The sequence below is a fragment of the Ornithorhynchus anatinus genome, chromosome 2 (assembly GCF_004115215.2).
Source record: "Ornithorhynchus anatinus isolate Pmale09 chromosome 2, mOrnAna1.pri.v4, whole genome shotgun sequence".
Taxonomy (NCBI): domain Eukaryota; kingdom Metazoa; phylum Chordata; class Mammalia; order Monotremata; family Ornithorhynchidae; genus Ornithorhynchus; species Ornithorhynchus anatinus.
This window is the reverse complement of record NC_041729.1, coordinates 60,862,906-60,881,419: the sequence shown is the minus strand read 5'-3', so window position 1 is coordinate 60,881,419 and position 18,514 is coordinate 60,862,906. Positions and strand designations below refer to the sequence as shown.

Below are 18,514 nucleotides of genomic sequence, written 5' to 3'. Positions count from 1 at the left end.
CGATCATCTTGCCCCCTTTTACCTCTCTGATTTCCTACTACAACCCAGCATGCTCACTTCACTCCTCCAACACTAACCTTCTCCCTGTATCTCCACTGACCCCTCACCCACATCCTGCCTTTAACCTAGAAGCACTTAGTACAGTGCTTTGCACATGGTAAACACTCAATAAATATGACTGAACTTCCTCCCTTTTCATATTTGACAGAATACCACATGCCTGACCTTTAAAAGTCATTTAAAATCACATCTTCTCCAAAAGGCTTTCCCTGGCTAAGCCCTTATTTCCCCTATTCCTTCCTTCTGCATCACCCTTGCATTTGGATTTATACCCTTTATTCACTCCACCCTCAACACCACAGCACATACGTTAAATGCTGTTGTTTCCAACCCATAGCGACTCCATGAGCACATCCTCTTCAGAACACCCCATCTTCTGTCACAATGTCGTTCTGGTATGTGTATCCGTAGTTTTCTTGGTATAGACGGAAGCAGCTTACCGCTGCCTTCTTCTATGCAGTAAAAACCTGAGTCTACCATTGTCTTCGATCGTTTTGAGCATTCGGTCACCTGCCTATAACTCTTTCCCATGCCCCTGCTGCCTGTGTCCATCCAGGGTACAGCAAGAACTCCCCATGTCCTTCTCTTCCAGGCACACAGCTTGCAATCTCTCTTTCCGAGATGGCCGAAGGTCTTCTCCTTGATCTAGCTGGCCCCTTCTTCCTCCCCAGTCCTTCCCTCTGATTGGCTCAGGGAAGTCTTAGAGAGGGGTACCATGGAGTGACTCTCCTGACTTCCCCTCCCCTTTGAGTGTGTGGGGGGGGGGCCCACTGGACCAGCCATCCCACTTTTACACTCACATTTCTACATTTTTACTCTTCCGTGGCACTGGAGAGGCAAATGAGCCCATCTAGTATACAGCTCAGTCAGGTATTAGCTTCTCCCTGACGATCAAGAGGGAGAGGGCTAACGGTTGAGGCTCATTCAGCCGAGGCTGATGGTGGTACTTACACCAAGGGACCAATGAGCATTTGGGAAATTAATTTATTCAAATTTCAGAAATACCTTCCCAAAAGGTAACAAAATAGACTGTACTGTAAACATAGCAGAACCACCAATTCATCCCTTTGGCTTTGAAGGAGGCAACGCCTCCAGAGGTCTGGACTCAGCACAAAAGGGTGAGGTCTCCCAGAAGGGAGCTGCAGGGAGCCCCAGCCTCACCCTCCGAGTCCTGGTCCAGCGCAAACTAGAAGATGGCGGAGACCCTCACCTGATCCCATGATAGGGCACCGCCCAGGACCTGAGCACGGGGGTTCCAGAACCCGGCTGGGGCTGAAGCTGGAGGGTTCCTTCCCTTTCTTTTTGGGCTTGGGGCCCCCTGATCCTGAAGATATGGAGGCCTGCCAATGCTCCAGCCCAGGTAGGCTAAGGCTTGTTGGGGGAGCTTTTATTCCATGGGAATGTGTGTGTGTGTGTATGTGCGCTTCTGGCAGACTGGGGAAGGGCAAGGGGGAAGAGTGGATGTATGTGAACGCCAGGCTGATAGCGGTGTGGATGTGTGAATGCAAGCACGTGTGCGCGCTCCTGTCTAGGAGGGGAGAAGGAGGTGAGGCAGGGTGGGGCATGTGTGTGTGTGCGCGCACGCTCTGGGAGACTGGGGGAGGGTAAGGGGGATAAGGGGATGTGTGTGAACTCCAGGCAGACTGGGGTGTGGGTATGTGTGTGCATGAGTGTGCGCGTGCTCCTGGCAGACTAGTGAGGGAGAGAGAGGCGAGTCGGGGTGGTGTGTGGGTGTATGAGTGTGAGTGTGCTCCTGGCAGACTGGGGTGGGGGAAGAAAGGATATGTGTGAACTCCAGGCAGATTAGGGTGCGGGTGTGTGCATGTCTACGCATGTGCGCTCCTGGCAGACTGCGGGGAGAGGGAAGTGTGTGTGCGTGTGTGTTTGTGTGTGCATGTGTGCGTGTGAGAGACTGCTCCAGGCAGACTGGGCCAGGGGGGAAATGGGTGTGCGTGTTTGCATGTGTGTGAGCGCTCCCAGAAGGCTGAGGGATGAACGCACAGCCCCTCCAAAACGGGCCCGGGCAGCGGAGCTGTACCTGGGCTGGGTCCCTGCCTTCCCCGGAACCCCTTTGAGGCAGCCCGAAAGCCACCTGGGTGACAGGTGACCGGCTCCACATGACCCTAAAGCAGAGCCACCATCTCAGGCTGACTGGATTCCTGCGTTTCTCCCGACTGCTCCTTCTCTGGCGGTGGTGGCGGAAGTTCTCCGTTGGTTTCCTGCAGGGGCACGTACGTGTATTGCCTATCCAGGCGCCGCATCAGGGTGGTTCTGGGGCCTAGAGCCAGCTTGACATTGACCGCAGCACTGATCGCCAGGAGTAGGGCCAGAGCCACCGTGAGGGAGAGCCAGGCAGCCCTGTGGGTGGAGGGAGCCGTTGGTGAGGATGGCCCCTTGCCCCGCCCACTCCTATCCCTTCTCCCAGCCGCCTCCTCTCCCTTCCTGGCCAATGCCGGGCGGCCTCCTCTGGGTGGGAGGTGAAGGGAAGCGCACTGCGATTTGCCCTTGCCCACAGCAGGCTCTAGCAGTGTGATGGAAAGCCCTCAGTTTACGGGGCCACAGTGTGGGCAGCGCTGACACAGGCACCTCCCTCCGACTCCCACGCCTGGTGGATGTGCTTCTGTGTCCAGGGCCTCCTCCCCCGGGCCAGGAGCCAGCAGCAGTCGCCCTGGCCCCTCCGCCAGGCAGCAGCTCAAGGCCCAGGCGCATTACCAACCCCCACAGTTGAGGCAATTCCCGGAGTTTCTTGTCTCTCACGCCCACTGATGCCACCCTCCTTCTCTGAAGCTGTGCTGAGGAAGGAGACTGCCCTCTCCCCATTCAGGGCCCACAGGCTCCTGTCCTGCCTGGGGGAGCGCCCCAGACTCTGCATCTGGTGGGAGGAGGGTGACAGCTACTCTCCTGTGCTGGAGGAGCCAACAGCAGCAGAGGGAGGTAGGCGCGCTCATTCAGTGGAGAGAATCTGCCTGGCAGGAAGACTGGGTGAGAACTTCCCCACGCACAGAGGCTCTAGCACCCCCGACTTCTCCCTGATGTCCACTATTTACAGACCTAGAAATACGTTTACTAGTTTTAGGGGTATGGCCGATTTCAGCTCATTTTTATGGCCCGTCCAAAGAAATAGACGGTTGGCCGCCCCAGTTCCTCTACTATGGCCCTCCGCAGGGGGAGCCTGTGGGCTTGGGGTGCAGATGAGCGGGGAGGGCTTGAGGAGTGGTGTGCCAGGTCCACTTGCCCACAGAACCTCAGGTACTGGCCAGAATACAGTACATTATGGGATAGAGGGGCGGATTATGCTCCAGCTTTAGACTTCTTGCCCTTTTCCTGCCCCTGCCCCATTTTGTGCTCAGGCCCCAGGAAACTTACTCAGTGATGTGAGGGTCATCTCTCCTCAGGGAGGGAGCCAGACACTGACCAGCTGCAAGACAGTCAGACACATGCACAGGTGATCATGCACGCATGTGCACTGAGGGAGTGCCCCAGGCCCAGGGCCCTCTCTCCTCCCCCTCCTGCAGAGGAACCCCGAAGCGGCCTGTACCTCTTGAAAGCACCTCGTGGACAGCGGAAGACTGAGTAAGGTTGCAGCTGCCGGTCTCTGGATCACAGGGACACGTGTTCTCACACTCACACTGCTGCTGGCAGTTGGGACCATACCAGCCCAGGGGACATGCTGGCGAGGGGGGCAGGCAGGAGGTGAAGGAGGAGGTAGGAAAGCTTCCCCCACAAGAGGCTGATCTTGGGCTCCAACTCCTTCTGTCCCCCCGACCCCCACCCTCAGGTTGCTTCTCCAGCCTGAGCAGTGGGACAGGACTCTGGTGCCAAAGGGGGTTGAATGAGCAGTTGTATCTCCTCTCCCCTGGACCCACGCCCCAGCCTCCCCAGGAAAATGTCTACGGCAGCCCGTGGGGCAGAGGCAGAGATAAGGAGAACACCCCCCGGGCAGCGATTCTCGGCTACCACCTCCTCCCATCCTGGGCCCCAGTTGTCCCTCACTCTGGGTGCAGATGTCTCCGTGGAAGCCAGCGGGGCAGGCACAGGTCCCATGCACGGGGTCGCACGTGGCTCCATTCTGACACCGACACTGCTGGGTGCAGCCATTCCCGAAGAAGCCAGGGACGCAGGCTGTGGGAAGAGGGTGCTCTAGATTGGTGCCAACCCCTAGCTCACTCCTCCCCTTCAGAGATGGGATGATGATAATCACAACAATTATTATAATTATAATACTAATAACTGGGGTACTTGTTAGGCACTTACTATGTACCAGGTGCTGTACTAACCACTGCGGTGGGTACAAGCAAATTGGGTTGGACACAGTCCCTGTCCCACATGGGGCTCACAGTCTTAATCTCCAATTTACAGGTGAAGTAACTGAGGCCCAGAGAAGGGAAGTGACTTGCTCAAGGTCACACAGCAGACAAGAGGCAGAGCTGGAATTAGAATGCAGGTCCTTCTGACTCCCAGGCCCGTGGTCTATCCATTAGGCCAGTCTGCTTCTCAGTATAGACAGACCGGATACAGCAGCTTCGGCCCCCATTCCTCCCTGCTCGCAGGGAAGAGGGCCAGTGCCCCTCACCCCTTGCCCCCAGGGACTTTGAATCATCAGGGAAAGTCACTGTGTTGGCCGAGGGGGCTACCCAAGGTCATCGGCATCACCTCCTCTCCCCAGCAGCCAGGCTGCCTGGGGTGGAAGTGTGCTGAGCAGCAGGGAACCATGTAGCGGCTGTTACCTTCGCTGCAGTTACTGCCCATCCAACCTGCGTCACAGAGACAGCCAGCTGTAGAAACGAGAGGGAGATAAGTGCCAAGAATCTGCAAGCCTCGAAAGGCCGGCCAGACCGTCTAGACTGTAAACCCACTGTGGGAAGGGAATGTGACTGTGATATTGTTGTACTGTATTCTCTCAAGTCCTTGGTACAGTGCTCTGCCCACAGTAAGCGCTCAATTAACATGACTGTCTGACCCTCAGCTCCCAACGGGCTCTGGGATTCAGGGCCTGGATTTTTCCTCGCACTGAGGCACTGGCTGAGGGAGACCAACTGCAGGACTGACTGGCACGTGGTCTGTCCCAGGCCACAGGTGCCTCCACCACCGGCTGCCCTGGTGCCCAGCAGCTGTAGGGAGGGCCATATAATGATAACTATGGCATTTGTTGAGCACTTACTATGTGACAAGCACTGTCCTAAGGGCTGGTCCTAGATATAAGAAGCAGCGTGGCTCAGTGGAAAGAGCACGGGCTTTGGAGTCAGAGCTCATGAGTTCGAATCCCAGCTCTGCCACTTGTCAGCTGTGTGACTGTGGGCAAGTCACTTCACTTCTCTGTGCCTCAGTTCCCTCATCTGTAAAATGGGGATTAAGACTGTGAGCCCCACGTGGGACAACCTGACTCCCCTGTATCCACCCCAGCGCTTAGAACAGTGCTCTGCACATAGTAAGCGCTTAACAAATACCAACATTATTATTATACAAGACAAAAATGGGCTCATGGTCTAAGTAGGAGGAACAGGAATTCCATTTTGAAGATGAGGAAACTGAGGTACAGAGAAATGAAATGACTTGCCCAAGGTCACAGATTGGGCAAGTGGCAGATCTAGGATTAGAAGCCAGTTCCTTCTGACCCCCAGGCCCAGGCTCTCCCACTATGGACGGATATAAGGCTAACACTGAGTTCTTGGCCTCTGGGGCCCCTCTGCTGGTCCAGGCTGAGTCCAAGGACAGTAGGAAGGACCCCGGTGCTTCTGCGAGAGGACACTCGCCTTGGCCACTCCCACCCTCGACACCTCCTCCCTGTCTCCTCACCCCACCTCCCTGAACCATCCTCTTACTGTCACTGCACAGCCCGTGCAGGCTGCAGTTGGAGGGGCCACAGTCCAGCACGTTGCAGCTGGGGCCGCTCCAGAAGGCCCCGGTGCAGTGGCAGGTGCCCTGGATGCAGTTCCCATGGCCGCTGCAGTCGGGTGGCTCGCAGCGGGGCTCGTGCAGGCACACCACGGTGGAGACAGAGCGGGGGCAGCGCCACATGCCGTTCTCTCGGCTGAAGAGGAAACATCACGAGGAGAGGCCAGAGGATAAGACCGAGGCCTGTAGACCGTAAACTCGTTACGGGCAGGGAACGTGTCCGATAATCCTGCTGCACTGTATTCGCCCAAGTGCTTAGTACAGTGCCCTGCACACAGTAAGCGCTCAATGAATACCAGACCGATTGACCGACTGAGGCCAAGGCCGGCCAGGCTGCTGCTTCCTCACTTGAGGAAGACAGCCCAGGCCAGATCCATCCTGAAATCCCGTCCCCTGGCCATCACCCACCCTCTGGCCCGGAGGCGACCACCTGCCCTCTGAAAGGAGCTGTCACCTCCAGTCAGGAACCTTGGAGCAGGGTGGACCTGGGTTTGTCTGTGGGCACCATCACCTCCTGGGCCCCGATAACCCTGGGGAGCAAAAGGCCGACACCGTCGGGGATGGGCGTGGGGGATCTTGGGGCCTGCCACCGGTGGCCACCCGGAAAAATCATAGGGTCTCCCATTCATCCCTACTGACCAGTGATCGGACGGGTAGCTGGCCAGGGTCCCATTGACAACAAACGTGGCTGACCCTCCTCCGTCCAGGTTGATGGCATTCACCACTCCCTGCTCCTTCAGGAACTCGGCCATCTCCCACAGGTTAATGCTGCATCAAGAGGGGACGACCGTGGTCAGGAGCAGGAAACCCCTGGCCCAGGGAGATGCTAGGAGCGGTGACCCTCGAGGATCTTCCTCTTTCTTGGAGAGGGGCTGCCCCGTTCAGAGATTCCCCTAGACGGCCACGGGGCCAGGGTCTCGCCCGGGGGCTGTGCAACTGCAGTAGCCGGGCCCCTGCCTTCCGGCCCTTCCACTCACCCCCTGCGGTCCGTCTGCCCATCCGCGTGGAACAGCACCAACCGCCCCTCCTTGTCGTGTCCCAGGGCTGTCCTGGCTGACACCACGTTTACAAACTTGGAAAACGTCCCTGGGAGAGGAGAGGATCGGCGTGTGCGTGGGGGGTGGAGGACTCCTCGAGAGGTCGTTCCGTCCCTCCCTTCTCCCCACTCCCGTCCTCCCTCGCCACCCAGAGTTTGGCTCAGGCGGGTGGAGCCGGCTTCTACCCCCTCCGGGCCCCTACCCGTCTCCTGGGTCTTGTCACACTCCAACTCCTGACTTTCGTTGACATAGCTGCGTCCGGCCCGCAGCAGCCACACCACCCCGCTCACCAGCTGCACAAACGGATTCTCCTCGTCCAGCACCTCCTCCTCCGTCAAATATCTGGAACACGGGTCCCCGCGATGCCACGCCAGGGCCGGCGATGCCCCCTCCCGGCCTTGGACCCCCCCCCCCACCGACTCGGGTCCGTTCCCCCCCTCCCCGCCCTCGGGGAGGCAGGAGGGGGCAAGTCCACTTCTCTGTGCCTCAGTTCCCTCATCTGTAAAATGGGGATTAAGACTGGGAGCCTCACGTGGGACAACCTGATGACCCTGTATCTCCCCCAGCGCTTAGAACAGTGCTTGGCACATAGTCAGCGCTTAACATTATTAGGAGGGGGCGGCGGGGGTCCTCGGGGCAGCTCCACCCGCCCTCTCGGTGTTGGGGCGCGGGCGGACGTGGGAGGGGAGGGGCAGCAGGATCTAGGCCCCGGCCGGTCCTCCCCACTCCAGTTGCCTCGTTGCTTGGCCCGCGCTGTCCCCGGCCCGCCCCGGCTCCCCGCGTCCTCACCCGGTGACCAAGGTCCCGTCCCGGCGGATCCCGAACTGCGCGTTCTGCAGCCCCCCCGCGTCGCCAACGCGCCGCCCGTCGCTCACCAAGTTCCCCAGACACTCGCCCGTCTCCATGCGGAAGAAGCCTCCGTTTTGGGCGACGAGGCAGCCAGCGGCCCGGGCCGTGTCCTCCACGGGCCGGCGGCGGCCGGCGGCGCAGCCCCCGGGACCCCCGGGCTCCAACACCGAGAAGCTCCGCAGCGGCGCAGTCGCCACCGTCAAATGTCCGGACACCGCCCGCTTCCACCCATTCTCCACGGCGGGGAAGTAGGAGACGAAACTGTGGACCACCAGGCCGTGGGCGGCGGAGTCGGGGGGACCCGGCGGCCAGGTCTCGTGGGGACGACTCCCGTTGCGGACGGGCCGACAGTCCCTGGGCTCCCGGGGCCGCGCCCGAGGGTAAGGCAGGAGCAGGTCGTCGTCCAGGGAGGCTCTGCGGGACGGGGAGGGGGCCGGGTGAGGTGCGAAGAAGAAGAAGAATGTTAGTATTTGTTAAGCGCTTACTGTGTGCCGAGCGCTGTTCTAAGCGCTGGGGTAGACCCAGGGGAAAATCAGGTTGTCCCACGTGGGGCTCACCGTCTTAAGCCCCATTTTACAGATGAGGGAACTAAGGCCCAGAGAAGTGAAGTGACTTGCACACAGTCCCACAGCTGACAGGTGGCAGAGCTGGGATAATGATGTTGGCATTTGTTAAGCAGTTACTCCGTGCGGAGCACTGATTAGACCGGGAGCCCGTCAAACCCCAGGGACCGATTCTATCTCTTGCCGACTTGCTCATTCCAAGCGCTCAGTCCAGCGCTCTGCACACAGTAAGCGCTCAATATTGATTCATTCATTCCATAGTATTTATTGAGCGCTTACTCTGTGCAGAGCGCTTGGAATGAACAAGTCGGGAACAGATAGAGACAGTCCCTGCCGTTGGACGGGCTTACAGTCTAATCGGGGGAGATGGACAGACGAGAACAATGGCAATAAATAGAGTCAAGGGGAAGAACATCTCGTAAAAACAATGGCAACTAAATAGAATTCATTCATTCATTCAATAGTATTTATTGAGCGCTTACTATGTGCAGAGCACTGTACTAAGCGCTTGGAATGAACAAGTCGGCAACAGATAGAGACAATCCCTGCCGTCTGACGGGCTTAAGGTCTAATCGGGGGAGACAGACAGACAAGAACAATGGCAATAAATAGAGTCAAGGGGAAGAACATCTCGTAAAAACCATGGCAACTAAATAGAATCAAAGCGATGTACATTGCATTGACGAAATAAATCGGGTAATGTCAAATAAATCCTAGTGAATGAATGAATGCATGAAAAGTGCGGAGAGGGACCGGCCGGGAGCCCGGACATCATAATAATAATAATAATAATAACGTGGGTATGTTAGGCGCTGTGTGCGGAGCACTGTTCTAAGCGCTGGGGGGAGGCGGGGGAATGAGGTGGTCCCACGGGAGGCTCCCAGTCTTCACCCCCATTTTCCAGATGAGGTCACTGAGGCCCAGAGAGGTGAAATGCCCTCGCCCACGGTGTCCCCCCGAGCTGACAAGCGGCAGAGGCGGGATTCGAACCCACGACCTCGGGCTCCCCGGCCCGGCTGCTTCCCACGGCCCCGGGCTGACGGTGCGGAGCTGAGTCCGAGGGGAGCCGCACTCACCCTCCGCGGGGCCGGAATCCGAACCCGCCGCCCGCCGCCAAGAAGCAGCTCAGCAGCAAGGCGACGGAGGCGGCCGCCATCTCCAGCGGGGGGGGGGGGGGGGGCGGTGCCTCCGGGTCACGTGACCGACGCGCACGTGACGCCCGGGGAAGGGGCCGGGGGAGGGGGGGAGCGCGCGACCAACCGACCTCCCTCCCCCGCCCTCCCGGCTCTAAGTCTCGCGAGAGCGAAGGCCTGAAGCCAGAGGCGGGCTGCCGCCTGCCCGGCTGACGTCACTTCCGCCAGCTGCTCCTCCTCCCCCCTCCCCCGAGGCGGAGCCGCCGCCGCTCCCCTCTGACGGGCGGGTCGCTCTGTGGGGCGCGTAGCGCAGTGTTGTCTATGTAGTAGACAAGAGAAGCAGCGTGGCTCAGTGGAAAGAGCACGGGCTTTGGAGTCAGGGCTCCTGAGTTCGAATCCCGGCTCTGCCACTTGTCGGCTGTGTGACTGTGGGCGAGTCACTTAGCTTCTCGGTGCCTCAGTTCCCTCATCTGTAAAATGGGGATGAAGACTGTGAGCCCCACGTGGGACAACCTGATTCCCCTATGTCTACCCCAGCCCTTAGAACAGTGCTCGGCACATAGTAAGCGCTTAACAAATACCAACATTCATTAATTAGTAGGCGCCCCCCCCGCCGCCGTCCTGCCTCCGCCCCGGGGGCCCCAGGCACCGTCCCCAACCCCCGCAGCCTGCGGCCGTTCGTTAATAATGTGGGCGTGTGTTAATAATAATAATGTTGGTATTTGTTAAGCGCTTACTCTGTGCAGAGCACTGTTCTAAAGCGCTGGGGGAGACACAGGGGAATCAGGTTGTCCCACGTGGGGCTCCCAGTCTTCATCCCCATTTGACAGATGAGGGAACTGAGGCCCAGAGAAGTGAAGTGACGCCCACAGTCACCCAGCTGACAAGTGGCCGAGCCGGGATTCGAACCCATGACCTCTGACTCCCAAGCCCGGGCTCTTTCCACTGAGCCACGCTGTGTTCAGCGCTTACTCTGTGCAGAGCACTGTTCTAAGCGCTGGGGTGGACACCGGGGAATCAGGTTGTCCCACCTGGGGCTCCCCGTCTCCATCCCCATTTTCCAGATGAGGTCGCTGAGGCCCAGAGAAGTGAAGCGACTGGCTCACAGTCACCCGGCTGACAAGTGGTGGAGTCGGGATTCGAACCCGTGACCTCGGACTCCCAAGCCCGGGCTCTTTCCACTGAGCCACGCTCATTCGATCGTACTTATTGAGCGCCTACTGTGGGCACAGCACTGCCCTAAGCGCTTGGATTGGACAAATCGGCAACAGGTAAAGACCATCCCTGCCCAACGACGGGGCTCACAGTCTAAAAGGGGAGGGGGGGGACAGGCAGTAAAACAAAACAAGTAGTCAGGCATCAATACCATCCAAATAGATAAAGAGAATCACAGATATATATATATATATATACATGCGTCATTAATAAAATAGAGAAATATACAAATATACACAAGCGCTGTGGGGAGGAGAAGGGGTAGAGCGGAGGGAGGGAGTAGGGAGAATGGGGAGGGGAAGAGGAGCAGAGGGAAATGGGGAAGCTCACTCTGGGAAGGCCTCCTGGAGGAGGTGAGCTCTCAGTAGGGTTTTGAAGAGGGGAAGAGAGTGAGTTTGGCGGAGGTGAGGAGGGAGGGCGTTCCAGGACCGCGGGAGGATGTGGCCCAGGGGTCGATGGCAGGATCGGCGAGACCAAGGGACGGTGAAGAGGTGGGTGGCAGAGGAACAGAATGTGCGGGGTGGGCAGTAGAAAGAGAGAAGGGAGGAGAGGTAGGAAGGGGCGAGGTGATGGAGAGCCTTGAAGCCTAGAGTGAGGAGTTTTTGTTTGGAGAGGAGGTTGATAGGCAACCACTGGAGGTTTTTGAGGAGGGGAGTGACATGCCCAGAGCCTTTCTCTTGAGCGTGGCTGTCATAGTAAGCACTTACCAAATATGATCAAAAAAAAAATAAAAAGGCAGTTCCCCACTGCCACCTGCTGTCTCCTTCCTTCAGCTTGAGATCCCATTGTGGACACCGGTAAAATGACGGTTAAGTGATAGTACAAATTGTCTGGGCTGGTGAAGATCATCTAGGACCGACAAGGGCCAGAGAAGTGGCCAGAACCTTTGGTCTCTTATGATCTTTGTAATAATAATAATGATAACGATAGTATTCGTTAAGTGCTTACTATGGGTCAAGCACTGTTCTAAGTGTTGGGGGGAGGCATACAAGGTAATCATGTTGACCCACATGGGGCTGGGGGGGGTCACAGTCTTAATCCCCATTTTATAGATGAGGGAACTGAATCACAAAGAAGTTAAGTGACTCACCCAAAGTCACAGAGCTGACAAGTGGCAGAGCCGGGATTAGAACCCATGACCTCTGACTCCCAAGCCCATGCTCTTTCCACGGAGTCATGCTGCTTCTCTGATGAGCACCTGTGTCATAAATCTGAGGGAATCTCTCGAACCCTACTTATGATGGTTTAATGTGATCTTGTTTATCAGACTTCTTGGTGGTTACTGATTCAGGTCGTTTCTTAAAACTCAGGATTTGTGAGTGGGATCCTCTGAGAGCCTAGTCCTGAACACAATAAGGGAGAAAGGCTTGAAAGTTTCTAGAACAGAAAAATAATAATAACAGTTATGGTATTTTTTAAGCACTTATGTTTCAAGCACTATACTAAGCTTTGAGGTAGAGGCAAGTTAATCAGATTGGACCCTATCCTTGTCCAACATGGGGCTCGCAGTCTAGGAGGGAGAACATCCCCATTTTACAGATGAGGAAACTGAGACACAGAAACGTTAAATGACTTGCCTAAGGTCTTACAGCAGGCAATTGACAGAGCCAGGATTAGATCCCAGGTCCTCTGACTCCCAAGCTCCAGCTCTTTCCATTGGGTCACACTGCTTCTAAGAAAACAACTGACTTATCTGGACTTTTCACAGGGAGAAGGCCCTCTTGCATGCGATAATAATAATAATTCTGGTATTCGTTAAGCACTTACTATGTGCCACACACTGTACTAAGCACCATGTGGGACAACCTGATTACCCTGTATCTACCCCAGCGCTTAGAACAGTGCTCTGCACATAGTAAGCGCTTAACAAATACCAACATTATTATTATTATTATTATTATTATTATTATTACAAGCAAATTGGGTTGGACATAGTCCCTGTCCCACACGGGGCTCTCAGTCTCAATCCCCGTTTTACAGAGGAGGAAACTGAGGCACCGAGAAGTGAAGTGACTTGTCCAAGGTCACATAGACAAGTGGCAGAACGGGGATTAGAACCCACAGCCTCTGACTCCCAGTCCTGTGCTCTATCCACTACGCCATGCTGGGATGCCAGTCACTCACCTGGTGACCACAGCAGGGGTGCAATCATTTACCAGAGCGGACTTGGGCCAGGAGAAGGGCACTAGGAGACTGGAAGGAACCCCCAGAGCCCATGCTAGGCCCTGAAGGGACCCCTTGGAGAAGCTGGGGTTCACCTGGAAGGCTGGAAGTTAGCAATCCCTATTTCCACTTTGCTGTGGTCCCTGTGGCGGACTGACCTCAACAGTCAATCAATCATATTTATTGAGCACTCACTGTGTGCAGGGTGCCGTGCTAAATGTGAAACAATATAACAGAGTTGGGATGTGTTCCCTGCCCAGTCACAGAAACAGTACAGCAAAACTTCTCTTCGAAGTGTCATTTTTCAGATAGAGGAGCTTAAGGTTGTAGCATGACGCTGGATCATGCTCTAGTGACTAATCTAATCCAAGTTTTGAAAGGACAGAATGGGACTTTTGATGCAGCTGAAATTCCACTTAACACTGGTGTCCTTATTCAACATTAGTAGTATTATCTGTTCTTCCCTTCTAGTCCAGCTCAAGTTTGCAAGCCCAGGGTGAAAAATTTGTATGAGTTTCATGTGAGTTTTTCAGGATGGGGGTGTGGTGTGTGTGGGGCAGGGTGGGGTGGGGGTGTTTACGCACACGTGCGTGTGGTGGGGGGAGGGAGAGAGGGGGTTTGTTTTAACCCATTAGTTCCTAAGGAAAACAAGAAACTCAAGAGGCAGTGAAATAGTGAGTTTGTGAAAATCAATCAATAGTATTTATCAAACACTTACTGTATGCATAACATTGTCCTAAAGGCTTGGGAGACTACATTCCCTGCCCACAAGGATCTTATAGTCTAGAGGGTGAGGCAGCCACTAATATAAATACATAAATTATGAATGTGTACATAAGTGCTATAAGGCTGAGGGTGGGGCAAATAAAGTGCAGGAATTTGGGGGGAAAGGAAATTTATCCAGGGCAAACAACCTTTGGCCTAAATTAATCTGGCAGAGATTGCCACATGCAGGCAAAAGTGCTGTTTTGGAGCGACATACTTGAATGCTACCCCAGATATCCCAAAGAGCTGAATAATCTCCTCATCATCAGGCTGAATTTCCTCGTTTTGTCTTCTCTTAATCCCTCCAGTCTTGCCTCTGTGCCCTGCTGCCAACCTGAAGGGCCCCCAAAAAGCCCCCAGGGTTTGGACTCCAGGCATTCTAACAATACTAAAGGTCACTTGTCTGCTGTGTGACCTTGAGCAAGTCACTTGACTTCTCTGTGCCTCAACCACTTCTTCTGTAAAATGGGGATTGACTTTCAATCCTACATGAGACGGGGACAACCCGATTAGTTTGTACTACCCCAGTGTTTAGTAGAGTGCCTGGCACATAGTAAGCACTTAACAAATACCATTAATAAAAGAAGGGCCCATTACGGGCAATAACTGAACTCTGAAGTCATCGATGGGGTCGGGTTTTTTGGTTTTTTTCTTCTCTGAAAAAGTAGAATTGCAGCAGGGGCTGTGGAGCTTAAGAATATTAAAAATTCAGCTTCTGCAAAGTTAAAATCTAAACTGGAAGTCCTTACAAGTCAAGAGTAGATTAGAACTAAAGAATCAGCACCCCCGCGCAGGGGCTGTTCATTAGGGGACATGCCTAAAGATGCAGCCTCTTATGAAAGATCTGTCTTTCCATCCTCCTCCAAAGGCTTTTTTTTTAAATGGTATTTGTTAAGCCCTTACTATGTGCCCAACTAGGGAGTAGATACAAAATAATCAGGTTAGACACAGTCCGGTTCCCACAGTCTTAATCCCCTTTTTACAGATGAGGCAATAGGCATAGAGAAGTGAAGTGACTTGCTCAAGGTCATGCAGCAGACAAGTGGGAGAGTTGACATTAGAACACAGGTCTTTCTGACTCCCTGGCCTGTGCTTAAGGCTTAGCAACCTTTCTTTGCTGACTGGTGACAAAAAGGACATACTTGAAGAAGTACCCTCTTCCCTCTCCGTGGTGGACTAATAGGGCAGATTTCGTTAGGATCAGTAAAGAGAAATGGGAATTTTGCCTACTGTTTTTATATTGATTTTAACTTTGTGCCTGTTCCATCGTAAATTAAATATCAAATATCTTAAGGAGAATATGAGAGGATTGAAGATTGACCACAAACATGATTAAAGAGTTGACGACCCGAAAGAATAAGTGGGAAAGGAGAAGGTTGAGAGATGATTTAACAATCCTCAAATTCATTAGACGATAACAGTTTTCAAATTTTAAAGACAGGCAGCTGCTCTCCATCTGCAGCAAGAGAGATCCCGCTAGACTTACAAGCTTGGTGTGAGAAGAGAATGTGTCTACCAACTCTGTTGTATTGCACTCTCCCAAGTGCTTAATACAGAGCTCTGCTCACAGTAAGCGCTCAATAAATACCTTTGCTTGATTTAAGCTAGACACAGAAAGAACTTCCAAGAGTTATTGGGCACTGGACTGAGCTAGAAAGGGAAGCCATGGAATCTTCTCTGGAAGTCTTTGAAAATGGGATGAATTCCATTCTTTCTGGTATGATGTTAGTGAGAGCACACCTTAAGGTTGAGGAATGGACTAGATGACTTCCTAGGGTCAGCTTCAGATTCTTTGGCGGATCCAACTCTGGAATCTAGTTTGCAAATTCTTGCTGGTCTGCTCAGTAAGAAGCAGGAGGAGCAAATTGACCACATGTTGGGACTTGGGACTGGGAAAACCAACAGATAAATTGATGCATCTTAACTGCGGATCCTAAGATTTCCATTTTCAATCAGTCTTCTGAACCTTGCCGCTTAAGAAAGTGCAGGGGGTGGCTGGAGGGCTGGGGGTGGGGTGAGTGTGTGTGTGTGTGTGTGGTTCCCAGGGCAGCAAAGGCAACATTCATCACAAGTACACTCAGTATTCCTATAATGTGGGATTACTTTCTCAACAGTCCCTGCATTCAAGAAAACTCATGTTGTCGTAAATCTTGATTGGTGCCACATGCATTAATAATAATAACTGTGGTATTTGTTAAGTACTTACTATGTGCCAGGTACTGTATTAAGCCCTGGGGTGGATAGAAGCAAATCACAGTCCCTGTCCCACGTGGGGCTCACAATCCCTGTTCCACATGGGGCTCCCAGTCTCAATCCTCATTTTCCAGATGAGGTAACTGAGGCCCAGAAAGTGAAGTGACTTGTCCAAGGTCACACAGCAGACAAGCAGTGGAGGTGGGATTAGAATCCATGACCATCTGACTCCCAAACCCATGCTCTATCCACTATACCATGCTGCTTCTCCATTATTCTCCAATAATGCTGCATTACTATTATTATTGTTATAGTATATGTTAAGCACTCACTCTGTGTCAAACACTGTTCTGTCAAACACTGTTCTAGGCACTGGAGTAGATACAAATTAATCAGGTTTGAACATAGTCCCTGTCTCACACGGGGGACTCACAGTTTAAGTAGGAGGGGTAATAGACATTTAATCCCCATTTTACAGTTGGGGAAACTGAGGTACAGAGAAGTTAAGTGACCTACTCAAGGTCACACAAAAAAGCAATTGGCAGAGGTCAGGATGAGAACCCAGGCCTTCTGACTCCCAGGCCTTGCTCTTTTGACCAGGCCATGCTGCTTCTTAACTGCTTGTTCCAGCATTGAGTTGCATTCTGGAAGCAGCGTGGCTCAGTGGAAAGAGCACGGGCTTGGGAGTCAGAAGTCATGGGTTTGAATCCCAGATCTGCCACTTGTCAGCTGTGTGACTGTGGGCAAGTCACTGAACTTCTCTGTGCCTCAGTGACCTCATCTGTAAAATGGGGATTAAGACTGTGAGCCTCACATGGGACAACCTGATTACCCTGTATCTACCCCAGTGCTTAGAACAGTGCTCTGCACATAGTAAGTGCTTAACAAATACCAACATTATTATTTATTATTATTATTCTAGGCAAATTTCCCCATGCTGCTGGGAAAACTTTCCTTATTCCCTCACACCGCTCTACTTAAAATGCATACAAAACACATGTTATGGAAGAAGTTAGGGTATAAAAAAAGGAAAAGAAGATCTAATAACATTAATAATGCCATAATGTGGCTACCAGGGGAACCCTACCCTATACACAACCAAAGACCTTCATTGGGAAATTCAAGCTCAAGGCCATTCCTGAATTCTGCTCCCCAGATAGTGTACCTTCTAAGCTGCATTCAGAGAAAAATCAAGAAGTCCTCTTTGGGAGGACTTTGGACAGAGTGTGGTTCCAATTTCCAAGCCCCACCCCCTTCAACGGCCATGGTGATGGTCCCATTCCAGTCCATTCATATTTCATTTTGCTGCCTGGATCATTTTCTAAAAAACCATTCAGTCCCTGTCTCCCCACTCCTCAAGAACCCCTAGTGATTGCTCCTCCCCCTCCATGTCAAACAGAAACTCCTTACCATTGGCTTTAAAGCACTCAATCAACTTCCCCCTCATACCAATCAATCAATTGTATTTATTGAGCACTTACTGTGTGCAGAGCACTGTACCAAAGGATCAGGAGAGTACAATATAACAAAGTTGGTAGACATGTTCCCTGCACTATCTTACCTTGCTGATTTCTCACTACAATCAGCTTGCTCACCTTGCTCCTCTAACACCAACCTGTACATCGATTAGGTCTATCTTGTTTCTGACCCCTTGCCCACATCCTGTCTCTAGCCCAAAACTCCCTCCCTCTTCACATCTGACAGACTATAACTCTTCACACCTAAAAAAGCCGTATTAAATCGCATCTCCAAGAGGCCTTCCCCAACTAGGCCCTCATTTCCTTTTCTCCCATTCCATTCTGTGTCACCCTTGCACTTGAATTTGTGCCCTTTATTCACCACCCGCCCCCCCGCCCCACATACACAGCACTAATGTATATATCCATAGTCTACTTACTGATATTACTATTCGTCTCCCACTTTATACTGTAAACTCCTCGTAGGAAGGGAACATGTCTACCAACTGTTCTTTCCTAGGTCCAGTGCTCTGCACAGATGTAAGTGCTCAAAAAGTACAATTGATTCAAATCACCCTGAAGGACTGTAGGTGGGAGTAGTGTTCAACCTTTCGCACGGCTGGGAGACCTGAATGTCACATATGGCTTCTTGAACAGATTTACTCATTCCTCCACAAACCATCCTCATCCTCGTCATGGAACCTGAACCTCAGTCAGTTTTGTTCCTGTTGCTATCGTTGTCTAGGGTTGTCTAAAAGGCAATTTCCCTCAGGTTCGAGGCCTTCTGTTGCTGTTCAATAATAATAATAATGGTGGTATTTAAGTGCTTACTATATGCAAAGCACTGTTCTAAGCGCTGGGGGGGATACAAGGTGATCCGGTTGTCCCACGTAGGGCTCACAGTTTTAATCCCCATTTTACAGATGAGGTAACTGAGGCCCAGAGAAGTTAAGTGACTTGCCCAAAGTCACACAGCTGGCAAGCAGCGGAGCCAGGATTAGAACCCATGACCTCTGACTCCCAAGCCTGGGCTCTTTCCACTGAGCCTCCAGAGCTGAAACCTTCTACTGTGGGAAATAGCGCGCACACACCGAAGTTCTTAATTCATTTCAATTCTAACTTTATTAATTTTGAAAAGGACTTCTATGAGGCTGAGGACAGTAATGAAAGAAATGACTACTCAA

The 18,514-nt window shown here is 53.0% G+C and overlaps 1 protein-coding gene across 3 annotated transcripts; it reads right to left on the bottom strand.

The window, feature by feature from the left end:
* Nucleotides 1-1,028: 1,028 nt before the first annotated feature.
* NAGPA (N-acetylglucosamine-1-phosphodiester alpha-N-acetylglucosaminidase) lies at nt 1,029-9,562 on the bottom strand. 3 transcript variants are annotated; one of them, XM_029058464.1, is made up of 11 exons: nt 9,481-9,562; nt 7,782-8,255; nt 7,195-7,334; nt 6,933-7,041; nt 6,595-6,723; nt 5,883-6,091; nt 4,788-4,835; nt 4,054-4,182; nt 3,599-3,730; nt 3,427-3,478; nt 1,029-2,418 (listed from the first exon to the last, which is right to left on the bottom strand). In XM_029058464.1, the coding sequence occupies exons 1-11, from the start codon at nt 9,558-9,560 to the stop codon at nt 2,184-2,186; spliced, it is 1,737 nt and encodes a 578-aa protein (XP_028914297.1). In that variant the 5' UTR covers nt 9,561-9,562; the 3' UTR covers nt 1,029-2,183. The 3 variants fall into 3 exon arrangements, with proteins under 3 accessions (XP_028914297.1, XP_028914299.1, XP_028914298.1); XM_029058466.1 differs by lacking the exon at nt 3,599-3,730; XM_029058465.1 differs by lacking the exon at nt 4,788-4,835.
* Nucleotides 9,563-18,514: the final 8,952 nt, after the last annotated feature.

Bases quoted from the DNA above. Each gene is read 5' to 3' on its own strand.
- NAGPA (XM_029058464.1), bottom strand. From the start codon at position 9,560: ATGGCGGCCGCCTCCGTCGCCTTGCTGCTGAGCTGCTTCTTGGCGGCG. The intron at 4,836-5,882 runs GTAAGAGGATGG...TCGTTTCTACAG, and splicing joins GCACGGGCTGTGCAGTGACA to CTGGCTGTCTCTGTGACGCA. The intron at 4,183-4,787 runs GTAACAGCCGCT...CTCTTCCCACAG, and splicing joins GGGCAGTAACTGCAGCGAAG to CCTGCGTCCCTGGCTTCTTC.